The 21,009-nt window shown below is 43.8% G+C and overlaps 1 protein-coding gene across 3 annotated transcripts in view; it reads left to right on the top strand.

The window, feature by feature from the left end:
• The window catches only part of DNTT (DNA nucleotidylexotransferase), a 29,079-nt gene that overhangs the window by 5,779 nt on the left and 2,291 nt on the right, over nt 1–21,009 (top strand). For 2 of the 3 annotated variants that reach the window (XM_077878171.1, XM_077878173.1), the window contains exons 2-10: nt 5,545–5,716; nt 6,472–6,600; nt 7,629–7,799; nt 8,779–8,850; nt 10,092–10,215; nt 12,490–12,622; nt 13,655–13,763; nt 18,224–18,469; nt 20,839–20,922. In XM_077878171.1, coding sequence (XP_077734297.1) covers nt 5,545–5,716; nt 6,472–6,600; nt 7,629–7,799; nt 8,779–8,850; nt 10,092–10,215; nt 12,490–12,622; nt 13,655–13,763; nt 18,224–18,469; nt 20,839–20,922 — 1,240 coding nt within the window. The remainder of the gene's footprint in view (nt 1–5,544; nt 5,717–6,471; nt 6,601–7,628; nt 7,800–8,778; nt 8,851–10,091; nt 10,216–12,489; nt 12,623–13,654; nt 13,764–18,223; nt 18,470–20,838; nt 20,923–21,009) is intronic. The other variant, XM_077878172.1, reaches the window with a different exon arrangement.

Raw genomic sequence — 21,009 nt, 5'->3', positions numbered from 1 at the left:
CAAGGAGAGGCAAGGACTATTGGCCTTGCATCTGGGAGAGCTTGTGACTCTTTCAACCAATAGAGTGACACTGACTTTTGATGCTGGGTCACAGAGGTCCCTGAGACTTCTACTGCTCCCTGGATCTCACACCCTCATGAAGGAAGTTTGAGTCCCTTCTGAGAGAGGCCACATGAAGTTGCCTCAGGTTGATAGATACATCTGAACCCAGCCCCACTGCCATACTCACCAAAGTGTCAGACATGCCGAGCCCTATGGAGCATCACACCTCCATTGTCACCATGCCCGACAGTTGCCTGAATTCTTGATCCACAAAACTGTGAGATATAATAAAGTTGTTGCTTTTTTAAGCCATTACATTTTGAGAGGGTTGATTATGCACCAATGAATAGCTAGAACTGGCTACATCAGAATTACCAAGGGAGCATATTCTTGGGCTCTAAGTAAGATTTACTGGATCTGAATCTCTGCTAATTGGGTCCAGGCTTCTTGGGTGTCTCTGGTAGACACTAGAATTTAGTTCCTTTAGAGCTATTGATTAATTAATTCATAAAATCATCCCACAAAGATCTATCTATTCCCTGTTGCTATGAATCTGGCCATGTGTTGGGCATCAGGCATAATTATCCCCCAGATGATAACCAGGCAGATAATAATATGGTTCCTGCCCTCAGGGGCACCAAGGAGCAAGCCAAGCACATTTCAGTTGAACACTTGTTGGAGGAGAAGACCTTGCATCTTTTTCCCTGTGAGAAGTTGAGGGACAAATCCTAGTTCAGAATTGTTATAATTGGCTCCAGCCCTCCCAAACCTAGTCCAAGGCATCAGTAATTGGCCCTGGCTAAGAAACTAGATGTACTTAAAGAACTGAACTCACTGATATTTCTGGAACAGCCATTTCAGCAGCACCTTGGTGTCTTTGGAAGAGGTTTGGGGCTGCTGCCTGGTGCTTCTGCTGCCTTTTAGTATAAGAAGAAAGCCCAAACCTGGGACTGGTGCCAAGACAGATACCACCTCAGCCCCAGCCCCAAGTTTTGATTTTGAAAATGACATTCATGTGTATTTTTCCTCCAAGGTAGAAAGTGGTGATAGTTGGTTCATGACATAAAATGGGAAAATATAGAAAAAAACTTAAACACCACCTCCCTCCGAGGTCTAACCACAGTTTAGTAGAACGTTAAAGAGATTGCTTGAGTCATGCACAGCTGGCTTTGTCCTGGCTTCACGGAACCTCCACAAGCCTTAGTTTTCTTTTCTGAAATCATATTGCCCACCTCGTAAGACTTGTGAGGACTGAGTAAGAATGTGTGTGTGTGTGTGTGTGTGTGTGTGTGTGTATTTTTTCCAACAGTCTGAAGTATTCTGGAGTCTTATCTGGTCTTTTCTTTTGAGTATGCCTGTTTGTTATATTGTTTGTGGATCCTTATACAGCAGCCCCCATCACGTCCCCAGGCATTCGGGCTATCTCTGTTAGAGGCAGGGCGGTGTCCAGAGACATCCCCCATGAAGAGGTAAGTGGTGGTGGAGCAGGGGTGAGAGTGGATGGTGAGAGGCCTGAATTGCAAAGATGAGCCCCAGGGCTCCCCCTCAACACATTTGCCTCTCCGTAAGGTTTAGGTAAAATTTAGATCTCAGAGAGCCTGAAGGTCTCCCTGTGGCTTCTGCATCTTGGTGTGTAGCTATAGCAACTGTTCTTTCAGATTTGGGGGGACAGTCTACATGTCTTGCAGTCTTATTGAGGTCCACATGCTATTGGACATAAGATACCAAACACAAATTCTATGCGGCAGCGGCAGGGACAGTGTGGCTAACAGGAAGTGTTACCATATCTCTGTTTCTGCCCTTTGAAGGGAATCAGAGTTTTTTTTTTTATTATGATAATACCCTTCCAGATGTTGTTCCTTCTACAAAAAAGAGCAGCACTCTCCACAGCCATGGAATAAACACAAAGCCACAGAGGGGTAGTTCAGGTTAGCCCAGTACACAGGCTTTGGAATAAAATAGAATGAAGATTGAATCTCTGCTTCACCAATTATCAGCTGGGTGAATCTGTGATGTCTCCAAGATCTCTTTTCTCATTTTTATAATGATAAGGGTGATAACCCCTATCTCATAGCATTATTTACAGTTAAATGAGAGAATGCATGAAATGTGCCTACCATAGGATCTGGCACATAGTAATATTCCAATATTATTAATATTTCCAATATTGGTGTCCTCAGAGCAGAGAGAAAATTACTCTAGCAGCAAATAGACAAAGAGTTGCCACAACACAGCACTAAGAAATTGTCAGCAGAACACACGGGAGGCAGCAGCTCTCCTTAGCAGCTGCTGCTAAGGGTTCAGAACTGAAAGTGAGCAAATGAACAGAGACATTAATGGTCTGCAAAGGGGGTATGACAAGCCTGATGCAAGAAGCATGTTGTCATCCAGACCCAGGTGGCCAGGAGGAGCCCATCAGCTGAACCTAGGCAATGTGAGAAGACAGGGAATGGAGATTGGGCTAGAGCAGAGATTATTCTCTAGACAGTGTTTTCTTAAATTATTTGTGGTGAAGGACCAGTTTTCAAAAAATTCATTACAGATCAATGCTTTTATCAAAAAAACAACAAACAAGAAGCTGCTGTGATGGTGCCAAATTACAATTAAAGTTTCTAAATGCTGACTTTTGATTTCTGTGCTAACCTTGTGGGAAGCAGTGACAAGTAGTAATGAACTCTGAGTAGCCTTGTGTTGATGGCTGAAGAGGTCCTGTCTGATTTTGTGTGTGTGCTCTATTATTGTAGTTTTGTTTGCTAATTGCTTAATGAGCAGGGGTTGGAAGTTTGAATCAGAGTCTTCTTCCATAGGATGGGCAGCCTGTTTACTTGCAAATGTGCTTATATGAACTCTGTGAAAAATGCCTGTAGTTCTCATCCAATAGTATGAGCTCAGACATTGCCATTCTGTCCCAGGAGAAGCCATAGTGGGGGTGAGGATGGCAGGAGAGCGGATGGTGAGGGGCTTGACTTTGGAAGTTGAGCCCCAGAGCTCCTCCTAAGCACACCCTTCTCCCCTGAAGTTTAGGCAGAACCTTAATGATAATTATAATAACAAATAATGTTATATTATAATTAATAATAATATAATAAAGCTTTCCTCCAAAGGGCAGAAATCTAGACGGAATAACACTTCCTATGTAGCTCTATTAATCCTTTTGTTGTCTTCTTAAAGTCTTCACATAAAGAAGCTTTCCAGAAGCTTATTATAAATAACTTTTGGAATGATGTGGACCTAGACTGGAGACACAGTTAGTTGTCTTCCTGCGACTCCTGTCAGATGTGGTTTCACCACACGGTACTTTTGCTTGGCCCACTGCACATCTTGACACCCAGAAGCCTCAGCTCTGGTCTCCAGACCCACTCTCTTCCAGCGCCAGCCTCAGATCCTAACCATCAACTGGACATTTTCACATCAACCGGCCACCATTCAAATGCAGCATACCTGAAATTTCATTCCCCACCCCAAAGAGATAAATCCCTATTTCTACCAAAACTTCTCTTACTTTACTGTGATAGATATGGGAAATTAATATTTGTTCTCTGCTTCTGCTTATATAGGTGAACTAATGCCAGAGGCTCTCCTTTGCCTTCCTTCCTGGTGCTACAGGAGCCAGACCGGGTTAGAATTATCTCACATGTAGTCACAGTTTCATTCTACTAAGTAGCTCCCAACCCTCCCTATCCATCACTCTTCCCTCCCTCCAAATCATTGTGTGGACCAGATTAGTTTTTTTAAACAACACGGTGATGCTATGCATATTCTGCTCACAAAAGCCTTCACTGGCTCCACACCCCCAGAAAATAAGATCCAACCTCCTCAACCAGGCTTCTAAGACCTTCTATAACATGGTTGCCCCAAACGACTCAGCTACATCTATAATTACTTCCCCAAATAAACTCTTCACTCTGGTCCAGACCATTCTCCTACTTTCCTTCTGGCTCCTGAACCTTTTCTTCCAGGAGGGCCCAAAGTTCTGCTTTCCAGGTCCTTATTCTTCCCCATCCATCAAGACTGGGCAAAAATCCCTCCTTCCACAAAGTCATCCTGCCTCTTCCAGCTCACACCAGCTCTCTTTCTTCTCTGCATACCACTTTCAGATCTTGTCAATGCCTCATGTCTTATCATAACATATCATTAACCATCTACTTCACATAAGATACTAATATCCAGAAACTTCCCTTTCCTTCTTTGGTACCTTCCTACCTAACTTCCTAGCACTACTATCACCCCACCACCACTGCCACCACAACAACCTCTACCACCACCAGAAAGAACCTAGGGCTATGAATATAACAGTGAACCATAAAATACCCAACTAATCCAAGAATCAATTAAAATAGGGAAAAGAAAGAAGTCATGGAAAAGATGTAGAAAAGAGGCAAGAATTCTATTTTTCTCTTGGATGCCTAAAGATGCATCTTACTACCTCCCAGATTCATAGATTATTTGAACTGAAAAAAGCCTTAAAAATATTGGTTCCAGGCAGCCCGGGTGCCTCAGCGGTTTGGCGCCTGCCTTCAGCCCAGGGCGTGATCCTGGAGTCCTGGGATTGAATCCCACGTCGGGCTCCCTGTGTGGAGCCTGCTTCTCCCTATGCCTGTGTCTCTGCCTATCTTTGTGTCTCTCATGAATAAATAAATTAAAATCTTAAAAAAATATGTTGGTTCCAATGATATGATGCTGACTGTGAAGACTTATTAAAAAACAGAAATAACATACTTGACCCAGAAAGAGAGGATCCAAAAGGATAAACATTTACTAGCTGTGTGAACTTCAGAGTGTCACTTAAACTCTGTTGTTCGGTTTCCCTATTTTTGAAGTGTGAATAAAATAACACTTACTTGAGGAGCTTTGGGAGTATTAAATGAGATGATGGATGGAAGGTACCTGGATAGTGCTGAAACAGGTATGGGCTCAGTGGTTATTAGACTCTCCACCTATCCTCTATCACTAGACTGTGCTTTGAAAAACATGTAAAGCAATATTTCCCCAAAGCTGGTCACCATCTATTAATGGGTTGTGAAATCAATGTAATGGAACGTTAGATGCATATCTATATGTATCTCTTTCTATTTTAGGTCATGATATAAAATGTATTTCTAACTGTGGGTCAGAACCAGACAGTTTGTGAAAGGCACTGGACTAAAGCTCTCTACAAATAAAATGAAATGATACACCAAAGCCACATGTAGAGTGCTCAGTGCTACTTTAAGTACAATTTCATCTTTTTCTTCTCTGTACTTTGGATTTCCAATGACACCACAATCTTGTTAATGTTTTTTTTTTTAATTTTTCTTGTGTTTTACATGTAACATAGACCACTGTGGCTATATTAATTAATATAGAATTCACTTCCATGGAGGCCTAAGTTCTCTGTGCCTATGGTCAGGTCTGGTATGCATTTTTCTTCATGAGACAGGATGTTCTGAACATCTCAAGGAAAGAGGAGCACTTCTCATTTGAAATTCCCTTCAGCTGGTAACGTTGTCTTGAATTCTGCAGTGATTCCATCACGCACATTGTGGCAGAAAACAACTCTGGTTCAGATGTCCTGGAGTGGCTGCAGGTACAAAATATAAAAGCCAGCTCGCAGCTAGAACTCCTTGATATCTCCTGGCTGATAGAATCCATGGGAGCAGGAAAACCAGTGGAGATGACAGGGAAACACCAGCTTGTAAGTGTTATGATTGTGATTTTTTTTTCTTCTTTTTTTGATTGTGATTTTCTTTGCCCTTTACTTGATGATTAGAAACATGGGCTGTAGAATTAACAGACCTGAATTGGGACCCCAGGTTTTCTGCTTACTCCCTGTGTGACTTCAGGCAAGTCACTTAGCTTTTCTGAACTTCCATTTCCTCCTCTACAATATAAGATAGCAATAGGACCTACCTGACAAGATGGTTATGAGAATTAGAGTAACATGTGTAAAGCGCTCACCACAGAGCCTGGTCTATAGCACCTAATAAATGGTAGCTAGTTTTATGAACAAGACTATAGACAAATATTTCAAAATATGGAAGCCTTGATGTTCTGGTAGCCCAAAAAGTGGAAGGTTCCTATTTTTTTTCTTACCGTGATCATTCATAAAGAAAAAATAAAGAAATTTAAACTCTTAATTCCAAGTCCTTCACCATTAATGCTAGAACCATCAGGAAGATTCAGACCATGATCACATAAGTTCATGGGAAAGGAAAATGGTACTTAATTGATCATTCTATTTCATGTTTATTTTTCTTGTTGCAAAAATATTATGTTAACTGTAGCAAATCCTAATATTAGAGACACATACAACATAAACTTTGACTCCCCTATAATTTTATCCTCTCTCCAGAGACAATTGCCATCAAACTGCTGCCATTTTTTCCTTGTCATATCTATTATTATTACTATCAATTGTTATTAAAAATGGATGCTTATGCATTTGTTTAGATGAGAAGAGACTATACAGCTAGCCCCAACCCAGAACTCCAGAAGACTCTGCCAGTTGCTGTAAAAAAGATCTCTCAATATGCATGTCAGAGGAGAACCACTTTAAACAACTATAACCACGTCTTCACGGTAAGGGGTTTTACAATACTACCCAGAGCAAATGAAGGGCTTGCAGCTTCTTTCCATGAGTCTACAAATTCAATTATGAAATTTCCTGAATAATCTAGGAATGTTTTCCTCACACTCACTCACCCTCCTTGCCTGATCTTTGGTTCTTCTTTCTGTCAAGATCTACTTCTGTCATAAAAATGGACAAATACATTTGGAAATATATGTATATTCTTTAGAAATGGTAAATTACTATTTATTGAGAGTTCACACTTTGGGGCACAACAGTTGTCAAAGGCAAGTATTTGGGTAAACCAAATACTGTAATTAGTCCAAAACATAATAAGAGCTAATCATAAAGAAACAATAATGCATAAACAGCCTTTGCTGGGTAACCAAGTGATTGAGAAACAGTAGATTCTGGATTCTCACCTTTCTGATCTTAACCAGCTTAGGCAAGATAGTTCCTTTCTTTTTTAAAAAAAGATTTTATTTATTTATTCATGAGAAACAGAGAGAGATTGAGAGAGAAAGAATGAGAGAGTCGGGAGGAGAAGCAGGCTCCCTGCAGGGAGCCTACCGAAATGCAAATGCACCCTACCTTAAAGTGCCTGCCTTGGGTCTGTGCCATTATGATCACACTCGTTTCATTCAGCAAGCCTGTTTTACATACAAGCTAGAAATGAAAGTGCCCAGTGATCAAGGCAGAATCCTGGCCACAGCCTGGTAGGGTAAGTCTGCAAGGAAAGAGGGTCTGGTAGGGTAAATCTTGCTGAGTAATGACTAGAACGATGCAGTGAGCATGAGATCAGACTTTGATGAAATCGTTCCCGAATACCTAACGGCAGCGAACTCAAAGTTTCCTTACAAAGTGCTCTGTGACCTGTCTTTTCAATTCAACTTCTCTCATAACAAGCAAAGATACGGGAGACCCCAATCCCACCTTCAGGAGGTATTTCAACACTCAAGAGCAAGAGGTGTTTGCAGGTGACTGCTAGCTAAGGGGCTGGGAACAGACCATGTTTTGCTTAACTGGTTTCACTCTTCAGGACGCCTTTGAGGTACTGGCTGAAAACTATGAATTTAGAGAAAATGAAGTCTTCTCTCTGACATTTATGAGAGCAGCTTCTGTACTTAAATCTCTGCCATTCACAATCATCAGTATGAAGGACACAGAAGGAATTCCCTGTCTGGGGGACCAAGTGAAGTGTATCATAGAGGTAAGGGTGAAATGTTGATTTGTCCTACTTCCTAATAGGTAGAGAGGAGGGGGAAGTAAATGCAGTTGATTTTCCTGTCAACTATGTAGATGTGGGATAGATAGATAGATGATAGATAGATAGATAGATAGATAGATAGATAGATAGATAGATAGAATCCATACCCATTATCACAGAATCCATCAATCCATTATCACAGCTGGGGCTATGTGGGGCAATCTAGTGGAAACAGAACTCTCCCATATTATTAATCACAGTAAAGGCTCAAGTGACCTAAAAGTTCAACAGCAATGGGGTGGTCTGACTTCAAACACAGACTATGTGAAGGACCTCAGTTCCTCTTAGGGAACGTTGCCCTCCAGAGTGGTGGTGGGAGTGACCAGGCAGTGAAACTGATTCTGCATCTCTACCTGTGTGTTCCAAGGAAAAAGTCAGGAATGGGTATTTATTTATGTAATAATGTTTAAGGATTCCCCAGCAAAGTGAACTGTTCATCCAAGAGTAAGTTTCAAGTATAGTTAAGTGCAAAGTAAAGTAGTCAAGGAAAATAATCTCAACTCTATTTAGAGCTAGACGTCGTAAGAGCTTGAACTTGAATTGGTTTTTTCAGTGGTCCCAAAATTAACCTGCTCAGATGAGAAGTCCCTTTGTCTCAGCTGACTCGTATCCATCGAAAAGAAAACTATCACAAATATTCAGACATACTATTGTCAGTGAATATTTTGGTTTGATGTTCTGTGGAGTTAGACCCTGGTCATTCTGTGCCTTTGTCCCTGAGGACTATAAAGGGGTACTCAGAATAAGCTGGGATTTCTAAGATTATAGGAAATGTTTTGTCCAGATTGGCTAGGGAAACAGTCTGCAGGCAACAGGTGTACATTTCCTGAACAATCAAGCTACTTGGTCTGGGAATTTGATAGCTCTAGACTGTGATTGTTTAATGTCACTAGCATAAAATATTTTTTAACTCTCCATGCAGGAAATTATTGAAGATGGAGAAAGTTCTGAAGTTAAAGCTGTGTTAAATGATGAACGGTATCAGTCCTTCAAAGTAAGTAATTTTACATGTTATTTATTGAAAATGGTTTTTCAGTTACTCCTAGTACTTATTCTAAGTGGTCATATCAGCTCAGGCTGCCGTAACAAAATGCCACAAACTGGATGGATTAAACAACAAATATTTATTTTCTTATAGTTCTGGAGCCTGGAAGCCTGAGACCAGGGTGCCAGTATGGTCAGGTTCTGGTTGGGGCTCTCTTCCTGGCTTGCAAATGGCCACCTTCTCAATGTGCCCTCACATGGCACACACAGAGAGAGGAAGAAGTCCTGTGGGGCCTCTTCTTGTTAAGGCACTAATCCCATCATGAGGGCCCTACCATCAAGACCTCATCTAAAACTAATTACCTCCCAAAGACCTCATCTCCAAATACCATTGCCATGGGGTTTAGGGCCTCAACATATGAATGGAGGCAGGCACAGTCAGTCCAAAATAGTGGTCAAGGAAGCAGATGCCAAAATAAAAAAGGGTGCATGAGTTCATTACTATGCTATGATGAGGTACAAATTGCCTTATTTTCTAGGATCTGTCACACATGGGTGCAAATATCATGGGGACACTAGGACCACGGGAAAAAACAAGGCTGTTCTTAAAGAGCAAACCTGTGTTGGAAGCTCTCCTCTGCATCCTGCTCTACTTTGAAGCAGGGCTTGTTACCTCCCAATGTTCCCCCACCTTGGAGTTGCAGCTGGCAGGGATTCCTGCCCATCCCTTCGGTTCCGGAGTGATACACAGGCCTAAAAAGGGGCTGTGGGCAGGAGCCTAAGTTTGGAGTACGGACAGCCTCGATTTGAGTTTGGGCTCTGCCATGTATCAGCTGAGTGATGGTAGAGAATTCACACAACCTACAGGAGCATCCCTCTTAAAATATGCAGAGCATGAGCGCATGTAAGGGACTCTGGGTAGGAGGAGTGCCCAACAGGGAAAGCTGTTGTCACACATGGACAGCACAGGCCGCCAACCATCAGAATCCACAGAAGCCTCTGCAGATGCCAGAGCCCACCTCTTCACTTTCTTTCCATTTTGTAATACCACATGTCAGGAGAGGCCCCTCCTGAAACAAAAAGCTCTGTCAAAAGTTTACCATCACTCCCCAGCCCACTTGTCACATTCAGGAGGAACTGGGTCAGAAATTTCCTTACACTTTTTCCTAATCCCTTGACCTTAAAAAGTGTGACTTCATTGTCATAATGATCATTTTAGAGACTAAAGGCATGCCTTTCCCTCTGTTTCAGCTCTTTACCTCTGTGTTTGGAGTGGGACTGAAAACATCTGAGAAATGGTTCCGGATGGGTTTCAGAACTTTGAGCAAAATAAAGTCGGACAAAAGCCTGAAATTCACACCAATGCAGAAAGCAGGTAAGTTGTCTCTCCTACAGATCTCTTGCTGTTGCCAGGGGCTGGCCAGGTTGTGGTACAGCTCTGAGCCCGCTGAACTTCAAATCCGGTCTGGGCAAGCTGGGTCACTTGTTCTCTTTTTTTATATACTATGGTTAAAAGCACAAGCATTTGGAATCAGACAGACCTGGTTCAAATCCTGACTCCAATACACTGTGGTTGCATGATCTTGAGCAAGCTTGTTTAAGTCTTTGAGCCTAAGCTACCTCATCTATAAAGGACGAGGGAGGGGGAGGGGCAACATTGCTAGTTCATGAGAAATAAATCAGTTAATGCAAGCAAAGTCCTTAGCACTGTGCCTGGCATAGGGGAAAGACGCTCTGCATGGTGGCTGCTGTCACTTCTGCATCCAGATGTCACACTGGGTTTTGCTGCTGATCTGGTCCTTACTGAACTGGCTCTAGATGTTTGGTCCTGGCTATCTCTCTTGGGGTGAGAGGCTAAGGAGTGCTGGGCAGAAAATGGGCATGAAGATTGAGGAGTAAAAAATATTTGAACAAACCAGAGTCACTGCTGGCACAAATGCAGATCTTCTTTAGAAACAGCAATACACCAGGAAATAGAAGGGAAAGTATGCAAATCTAGACAGAGGGTTGATCTACCCGTTCAGGACCCGCCAGCCTAAGAAGAGAAGACTATGTTGAGGCAGCTGAAGCCTTGCAGGACCTCCCACAGATTGAAGGTGATGGCTTGAGTGCTTCCATTTATGGAGGGCTCTGGTGAACATTTTTTAATGAAGAAATGCAAATAAAGGGTCAAAAAATTATAAGTGTTTTAAATATTTACTTTTAACTTGCAATAGAAATACAATATAATTGTGATGCGAAAGAGCAGACCACATTCAGCAGTGTTGACTATAGCCATCCCAAGGTACATTACATCCCTGGGACTTACTTATCTTCTAACTGGGAGTTGGTACTTCTTTTGATCACCTTCCTCTAATTCCCCCTCCACCCTCCCTCACCTCTGATAACCACACACTTTTTTTACTCCTCTGATTTTTCTTCTATGAGTTTTTGTTTTTAGATTTCACACATAAGTGAGGTCATACGCTATTTGTCTTTCTCTTGATTTATTTCACCTAACATTATGCCCCCAAGGCCCATCCATGTAGCTGCAAGTGGCAGGCTTTCCTCATTTTAGTGGATGAATAATATTCATACACACACACACACACATACACACACACCACAACTTCTTAATCCATCTGCTTTTGGACATTTAGGTTGTTCCCATGTCTTGGCTATTGTGAACATGACGGTGCGTGTATCTCTTTGACATAGTGTTTTCATTTCCTTCAGATACATTCCCAGAAGCAGGATTTCTGGATCACATAGTACTTCTCTTTTTAATTTTTGGAGGAAGCTTCCTCCATGAGTCTTTGGGAATAACCAAGTCATTATAACAACTGTATCTGAACTTTCATCCACCACTTTCCAACTCTGAATCTTCCCATCCTAAATCTCTATGCATTATCTTTAAAATATTACAGGGCACAGTTTATTGATCAAGAAGGTGGGTTATTCTTTGAGTGTTTATTACCATTGGTTTTAATATAAAATTTAATTGTAAGTTTCATATTATTTAATTTTAAAAAATATTTTATTTAAATTCAATTTGCCAACATATAGTATAACACCCAGTGCTCATCTCATCATGTACCCTCCTCAGTGCCCATCACCCAGTAACCCCATTCCCCCCACCCACCTCCCCCTCTGCAACCCTTTGTTTCCCAGAGTCTCTCATGGTTTGTCTTCCTCTCTAATTTTTCCCCATTCAGTTTCCCTCTTTTTCGTTATAGTCCCTTTCACTACTTCTTATATTCTACATATGAGTGAAATCACATAATAATTGTCTTTCTCTGATTGACTTATTTCACTCAGCATAATACCCTCCAGGTCCATCCATGTCAAAGTAAATGGTAGGTATTCATCCAAGAAGCCTGATTCTTCAATAAGAACTCATATTCGAAGAGCTTGCTTTCTGGAGGGATAGGAAATAGTCTCTTTCTTAGGCAGGAAATGGTAAGACACTTTCTTACAAGTCAGAAAGTAAAGAGTTATCATTACCATGAAAAATTTACAGCCAAGAGAATAGAGAATACACTTGCCTCTGGGAAAACCGTTTGGTGATACCTGTGTCATGTTTGCTCTATCTGGGCGCAGAATCCCTTCCCACAGAGGGCTAGTCATTTCACGTGTCACTCTCTCCGTTGACCTGTTCAATGGCCCCTAGGTTTCCTCTATTATGAAGACCTCGTCAGTTGTGTGACCAGGGCAGAAGCAGAAGCAGTTGGAGTGCTGGTTAAAGAGGCCGTCGGGGCATTTCTGCCAGATGCCTTCGTCACCATGACAGGAGGATTCCGGAGGTAGATAATGAGAGCTGCTTTTGCCTCTCCTGCTCTAACACCTTCAGTGGCTCCCCCTATTCAGAAGTTCAGGCTTCTGGGCATGATGCAAAGGCCTTTGGTGATCTGATACCAGCCTGTCTCTGTGGCCTTGTCTCCTGTTCCTCACCTTTCCACCCCAGCAACCCCAAATGGCTTGCCTTTGCACACATGGAGCTGTTTCACACCTCTGTGACTTGCTCAGTCAGACGCTTCTGCTTGGATTGGCTTTCCTCAAATTGCCACCTGACTGACTTCTCCTCATCTTTTAAGACCCAATTCAGACACCACCTCCTCCTCCATGCTTAGTCAGGCAGCCCTCTTCAGAGGTACCTGCCAACCAATTTGTTTGTATGCACAAACATGTTAGTGCTCTGTGAGAATCTGGTGCCGGGCACAAAACAGGTACTCAAGAAATATTGGCTAAGTCAATGAAGAGAATGAACAAACTCTTCACAGAGATGTGTGCAGTTGCTGGGTATTGAAGCCTCCTATTCAGAAAGAGATTTCTCCCTCCACTCCTCCAGCTCTCCCTGTGGCCCTCTTACCTGTTAGCCGTTCATTGGCCATCCTGGCAAGCCAAGTTTGAAGTGAGGCAACAAGTAGGAGAAGAAAATCAAATCTAAGAAAATACCTCAGTCAATGCCATAATTCTGAGAGCCCTCGCTCATATCATGTGCATATAGTGCTTGGTTTGCTTGTCGCTATGCTTGTCTCTGTATGGACAAGTGGGGGTGAGTGTGCACATGTGCATGTGCAAAAGAAATCACTTCCTTTGTTATTCTTTTTACCCATAGTAATATAATCATATATGTACTATGTGTGATTTTTTTATTTCATAAATTTATTTTGCAAGAGTAGAGTTATACAACCAAGGACATCTAAAAAATATAAAATCATGAACATTTTATGCTGCAAACCTTGAACATGGGGCACAGAAATAAAGGTGACTTTGAAAAATTGAGAGCTAAAAATATAATTCATTTCCATTTTATACTTTTTTTTTTTGGTCAGGGGTAAGAAGATGGGGCATGATGTAGATTTTTTAATTACCAGCCCTGGGTCAACAGACGAAGATGAGGAACAACTTTTACCTAAAGTGATAAACTTATGGGAAAGGAAGGTAAGAAGGATCAAAAGTAGATGTTTGGACACTCAAGCATTACATTAATACAGTTGAATTTTGCATACTATTTACCTCATAATTGTGTGATGACCATCTGATTGATTCTCAATGATTTGCAACAGCTTATACGATGCCACATGACACACAATGAGACTTATCTGCTTGGAGTCCTAGAGTCCATGATGTGAATATCTATCTTGTTTATACACACTTGTTCTGTTTCCAAAGACATACCGCTGAGGGCGGTATGTCTCAGTGTCAGATGTGCAGGAGCACTACATCCCCTAAACAAATGGAGACCATGCGCCATAAAGACCTGGGAGGTGTGAGAGGGGCAGCCGCAGGCTTAGGGGTGGAGCAGGACCACTGGGACTGAGATAGAATTAGCCAGGAGTCGTTGCTGGTGCCTTGAACTCTGCTGGTCAACAACCACCTTGACTTTATGCTGAGACGGGAAGAAGGGAACTAGCCAGGACAGGCTGGGCTCAGAAGCCTCCACCCACTGAGGAGATCAGACTTACCCTAGGCTACCTATTGCCAGGCAGAGGAAGTGAAGGATGAGCAGCAGCCAGAGCCACCTACAGGGCCCTGACTCGTGCCCCACTCCAGTGAGAGCTCCATTTCCCAAAGAGACTAGTGGGCTCGACCCCAGAGGCCTAAAGCCTGGTGGGCTGAGGAAACTGAGGCTGGTGTTTTTCTGGCACAACTTCATCCTTCCTGAGTGATCTATATGGCAGAGAGAGAGAAACCTCAGATGAAGTGAAATAAAAGCCAGGAGCACCAGAAGGGAGGACCCAACATTAGAACTAGATCCAAATTCATCTGTGAGGCCATCCCAAGTCCCCTCGTCCATCTCAGGAGAGAGGACACAGGGTGGCCAGGGAACCTGAGAGTGAACTTTCTAGGCCAAACCAGGGAAAGGAAGGATGAGGAAGAGTCAGCCCCACCTGCATGGGCCCCTCTGCTCTGCTCAAGCAGGGAAGTTGGCAATTTCTCATGGAGAGACAGCACAATTCATGGACTTCCTGATCAAGGCCTGTGGGACTGCAAGACCTGGGGTCCCTGTGAAGGAGGGCCTATTTAGTCTGGGTTTTTAGGCACTACACTTCTCATGCCGTGAGACTGTTCTGGACTAAGACCTGATGATAAGGAGCCTTTCTCCTTTCGTCTTCTCTCAGTTTGAGGAAGTCATACCTCTGACCTCCAAGGAAAGAGATGGGCAGGCACAGGTGGAGGTGTGGGCATTTGGGACATTCAGGGTGTGGGCATTTGGGACATTTGAAGCACAACCCTGCCGTTTACTGGCCTTATCACCTAGTATGCTTTGCTTAATCTTTCCTCATCTATGAAACAGAGATGGCAAGGCTCTCTCACTTCATTAATGCGCAGGGGGATTAACTGATAATTATTAGATAAAGCCCTTGACACAGGGCCTGATAATGCCTAACAAACACTGGCTGTAAGCATGATTCACTCATGCACAATTATCCCTGAGTTCTGCCGGAGAGCCAGGCCCACTGCCAGCTGAGGGCCCCAGGAGCAGCTGCTCCTCCTCACTTGGGGACAAACAGGACCTTGAGGAGGGGATACTGAGGGGCAGTCAGGTGTCCCAGCTCTGCCTGCACCCCTGTGGCCCTGGGCCTGCCCCTACCACCTTGGTTTTAAAATCTTCTACTTCACTTCTCAGCCCTGACGTTCTTACCAAGACTTCCATTTTCCAAATTGCACGATAATATCCCACGCAGGTATGTGCATGCACATACTCAGCATGCACGGGGTATGTGAGCGTCATGAGCAGCCAGTAGGCATCGGTTTGAGCCGCCCATCAGCTGAATCTAAATGTGAGCCTTAGGGTGCCTGGGTGGCTCAGTAGGTTAAGCATCTGCCTATGGCTGGGGTCGTGATCCCGGGGTCCTGGGATGGAGCCTTGTGGCGGCTCCCTGCTCCCTGGGGAGCCTGCTTCTCCCCTTGCTTGTGTGCTCTTCCTCTCTCTCCTCAAATAAATAAATAAAATCTCTAATTTTTTTTTTTTTTTTTTTAGTAAATGTGAGCCTTATAAAAGACCCCTTGGTCAGTGGGAAAAAAGGGAGGAAAAAGAGCTTGGAGCACTGTTGTGCGGTAGAGGTCCCCAGGCCTAAGGCTCCTCCAGCCTGCATTCTCCTAGCCCAAAGAGGGGAGGGCTAACTGAGCATGGTGGGGTTCACCCCTGTGGGTAGGACCCTGGTCGGGACCACTCACTGTTCTACTGGGCTACATCCCTAGTTCCTGGAAGGCTGAGAGAGTGAAAGTGTTTACACTCTTTAGAGTAAAGAACATATTCACTCCTGCTGAGAAACAGACTTGACTTTGAAGAAACAGAAACCGAAGAATAATGGATCCTGGCTATCAAATAGGGGGAGGGCTGTGTCATTAGCCTGCCAGTGGGCTGCTTGGTCCCCTGGGGAGGGAGGGAGGAACATGGAAGGCATCCCTCCTTGTCAGGAGACCCTTAGTTTCCAGTAGGAAGAAAAAAACATGCTGATAGGAAATGTAGTCACCCTGTGGCTATGGCTGGGTAGCCAGAGCCAGAAACTTCAAAGGGATTTTCAAAGAAGGAAAGAAGTTACCAAAGAATAAATGGCGAGCAACACAAAAGGGTAGAACACAGAGATGCCCCAAGACAGCCCAAGCCAGAGAGCAGGAAGCCACATCAGGGGCTGTGTGTGTGTGTGTGTGTGTGTGTGTTTGATACTTGTGCCCTACTGCAGAACAAGTGCCTGAACATGCAGACAGGAGCATTTTCAAGGCACGTATTCTCAAACACCTTGCAAAATTCAGAGCAAACCCTTACCCAGGATGGCCCCTTGTCTACAACCAGCCAAAGTGACTGTCGTGCAAACACAGCTCATAATTATTAGGAAGCCAGTGTTGTGGATTTTGGGGGGGAGGTGGGTGTTATTCCAAATAGGACTTCAAAGAAAGACTGGGTAATATTTTAATAGCTCACTTTTCAAATGTACATAATTCAAATTTACAAGAAAGGCTGCTATACTGTATTCATTTTCATAAAGTTTCATTAACAAGCAGAATTGTGTTTTCTTGAGCTGGTTATTAGATTGTTTTATGGCAACATTTGCCACTGCCCCCAAAGGGTCTTCCTGACACCAGTGCTTCCCTCCTAGCCCCCTTCAAACAATGTGTTCTTTCTTAATACCTTTCCTGAGGAATGTACTGGAGAGCTAGAGTCCTTTTCTGAGGTCAGGAAAAATGTCCCTTCAGAGTTTGGTGGAACTAAAACAATGTCTCTTGGAGGGCTGCAGAAGAAATGCAAAGCATTCCTTATAACAAAATAAACGAAACCAGGGGCACCTGGGTGGTTCAGTTGGTTAAGCATCTGCCTTCCGCTTAGGTCATGATCCTGGTGTCCTGGGATCAAGCCCCATGGCCAGCTCCCTGCTCAGTGGGGAGTCTGCTTGTTCCTCTGCCTCTGCTTGTACCCACATGCTCTCTCTCTCTAATAAATAAATAAAATCTTTAAAGAAAATAAATAAACGGAACCAATGATGCTTAAAGTGTGGTGCCTTGACCAGTAGCATCAGCATCACCTGGGAACTTGTTAGAGATGCAAATTCTCACTTTCCCTCCACTGAATCACTGGGGGGAGGGGGGAGAAGGGAGGGCCCTACAAACTGTACCGTGACAAACTTTCCAAATGCTTCTGATGATAAAATTGGAGAACATCTGATCTAAGGAATGCATAATAACATAGCTACGATGGAATTATTTTGAGGTTATTTGCCTTTTTTAGTTGACACTCAGATTTAGCATTGATTATCACTGCCTCTCCCTGCCCCACATCTGCCCTGTGCTGTGAGAAATTGCCACAGAGCAGACAAATTGGAGGATCTCTGGACACATCTTATCTCTCTGACTCGGCAACATTAGGTAGGATAACCATCACTAACTTTATCCCACTCTCCAAGGCGAACAGAGTGACAATCTTAAAATGCTACCTAGAAGTAGTGAGTCGTCCTACCCCAAAGCGGGGCTGAGCCTCCAGCCACAACCCTTTGGGCCAAGGAAACTGGGTCATCAGTATAATATAGAGGGACACTCAAAGCAACTGCCTAAAAAGCGGCAGGGCTGTTGTTCATGGTTGGTTTGTACTCAAAGGTGTAGGGCAAGTTCCTGAGCACAGACTTGTAATTCAGAAGTAAGGAGAGGGATTCTCTGGTGGCTTTGCCAGAGGTGGGCTTGGCCTCTCTAACCACTAAATTTCTCTGCAGCAGAGAGAGGATAATGCACCCACCTCCTGGCTTCCTCTCCCAGTGCCAGGTGGGCTCACAAAAGGGAAAAGCATGGCCACACACTGCTCAAACCTGTGAGGCTTCTGTTGAGAGCATTCAGTAAGAGCCAGTATAAAATTGCAGACCCCGTCCACTGGGGACCCTTCCTGATATCTTTCTGTTTGTTTTCAGGGATTACTTTTATACTGTGACCTCGTGGAGTCGACATTTGAAAAATTAAAGTTGCCTAGCAGGAAGGTGGATGCTTTAGATCATTTTCAAAAATGTTTTCTGATTTTAAAATTGCACCATCAGAGAGTGGATGGTGGCAAGTGCAGCCAGCAGGAGGGGAAGACCTGGAAGGCCATCCGTGTGGACCTGGTCATGTGCCCCTATGAGCGCCGTGCCTTTGCCCTGCTGGGCTGGACTGGCTCGAGGGTAAGTGCTATATGGATTCAAAGATGGGGGATTCAAAAGATGGGTCTATTGAGGCCCAGGAAAGAGACAATGGCAGCAGAGGGAGGCATTGCACCTGCATGTGGTCAAGTGAGACTGATTAATTTAGAACAGTGTGGGCTTAGGCCGGCAGCAGTTCACCTGGGCGCTGGTTAGACATGTAAATCCTCCCCCTCATCCCCACTCCTGACCTCTTGAATCAGAAAGTCTGGGGATGGATGGAGCCCAGAAATCTGTATTTGAAAAAAGCCCTGCTCATGTTTTGGATGCAGCTAGAATGCAGCTTGTCTGACAGACCTGAGTCTCTGGGAACGCAGAATCTGTTGAGGAAGGGGAGAGTTCTAAAAAGAAGTCCAATTTTATACAAGGTCAGACCAGTTAGGAATCACTGGCAGAAATGGTTGCCTTTTGTTCATTTTGTTTGAAGACAGGCATGTTTCCAGCACATTCTAGTCTCTTGTCTCAGAGTTCTTGGAAATTACTGCTATTGGTTCTGCAGGTGCTGATAGGACACTAAGCTTTCTACTCTTCGACTTTAAGTGGTTTAGCCTCTATAAGCTCCAGTTGTGCCATCTCTCTTGTGGGTAACCTCCTAATGTTGCCATTTGGATTAAACAAGAGGCTACATGGGTTTAAATGTGGCACCTGTTCAGTATATGGTAGCTACTTGTGTTATAATCTTTATGCCCTACTTATGCAGCCACTGAATGTGGTGTGTTTTGTCTACAGGTTGATACCTGTTGGTGGGTGACCAGAATTAGTTCTAGTCTAAAATTCTTTTTTTTTAAAGATTTTTTTTTTATTCATGAGAGACAGAGAGAGAGAGGGAGAGAGGGGGGTGGTGCAGAGACACAGGCAGAGGGAGAAGCAGGCTCCATGCAGGGAGCCTGATGTGGGACTCAATCCTTGGGACTCTAGGATCCCCCCCTTGGCCGAAGGCAGATGCCTCAACCACTGAGCCACTGAGGTACCCCTAGTCTAAAATTCTGCAGGTGAGAAACTCAGTTTCACCTTTTTACCCAAAGATTTCAGGGCCTGGGAATTGTTCTCAACTTAACATAGTGTGAGCAGCCTTTGCTCTAAATGCTGGAGAGGGGAGCATGAAGACAGTGTCCCAGGGCTGAGAGGAAGCACAGTGCCCAGTAATACCTCCATATTTTCACAGACCATTAGCTACTTCACTCAGAATCTGCTTCACCCTGATTTGTTCACAACCCTGGCTCCCCCTCTGCCACATTATAAAGGACTTCTGTTTGGAAAATCTGTCTTCTTGCACCCCAGGTGGTGGTGGGGAAGGGGTCCCAGCCTCAACCAGCTTTCCTAAAAGAGGAGATGGCTCATCGCCACTAGAGGGCGCGATTACCCCATGCTTCCCTCCTTACCTCTCAGGGAAAGATCAATGTTTCGAGATCTACGCTTCCTTCTCCCAGGAAAATCAACCTGGGTGGCAACTATCCTCAATCTTAGGATCAGCTTTCACTCCCTGCAGCCCCAGAGCCCACCCTTGACCACGGAACAGGATATTCTGGGATAGGCGGCTCAAACCATCAGTTTTACAGAATCTCATCTGAGACTGTTAGAGCCAGAGGGGACCTTACTTATGCACGTCCTTCATCCTCCTGTTCAACCAATCAAGAGTCAGAGAAGCTGGGTGACTTGCCAAAAGATGCACAGCCATATAGGGACAAAATCCAGGCTGGAATTTGGGTCTCCTGACTCCTAATCCTCTCTATAATAGTGATATTGCAAATAATAATAATAATAATAATAATAATAATAATAATAATAATAATACCTACTATTTAGGGCTGCCCGGGTGGCTCAGCGGTTTAGCGCCGCCTTCATACCGGGGTGTGATCCTGGAGACCCAGGATGGAGTCTCACGTCGGGCTCCCTGCATGGAGCCTGCTTCTCCCTCTGCCTGTGTCTCTGCCTCTCTCTCTCTGTGTATTCTCATGAATAAATAAATAAAATCTTAAAAAAAAAACCCTACTATTTATCCAGCATTTACCTAGGGCCAGGTATTATCCTGGACACAATCCTTGCAACATTTATTTATTCACTCAACAAACATTTGCTGTACATCTTCTAGGTGCTGGGCACTGTTAGAGAAGGGAGTATGGTCATTAACAAGTCGGGCTCCTGTTTTCAAGTAGCCTCCATTCTAGTGTGCACGAGCAAGCGCAGACCTCTGTCATCACGGACCTTTGCCCTCAGGGAGAAAACTGCTTTGAGAATGTTTAGTGGAGATAAATAAATATTTCATTATAGGGATTTAGATATCTCTAAACACATAATACTGAAGACATTCTAGACTTGATAGTAATTTATTTTAATTATATCTTGTCCAGCAGTTCGAGAGAGACCTCCGGCGTTATGCCTCTCATGAGCGGAAGATGATCCTGGATAACCATGCATTATATGACAAGACCAAGGTAGAGTTGTCTACCCAACATGGGCTACTTCAATCCTCATCCCAATGGCGGGCTCCTTGAGCACTTTTCCTGACCTGATTTTAGTGC

The sequence above is a fragment of the Canis aureus genome, chromosome 29, assembly GCF_053574225.1.
Source record: "Canis aureus isolate CA01 chromosome 29, VMU_Caureus_v.1.0, whole genome shotgun sequence".
NCBI classification, from domain to species: domain Eukaryota; kingdom Metazoa; phylum Chordata; class Mammalia; order Carnivora; family Canidae; genus Canis; species Canis aureus.
The sequence above is the reverse complement of the archived record's forward strand: the minus strand, read 5'-3'. Positions and strand labels throughout refer to the sequence as shown.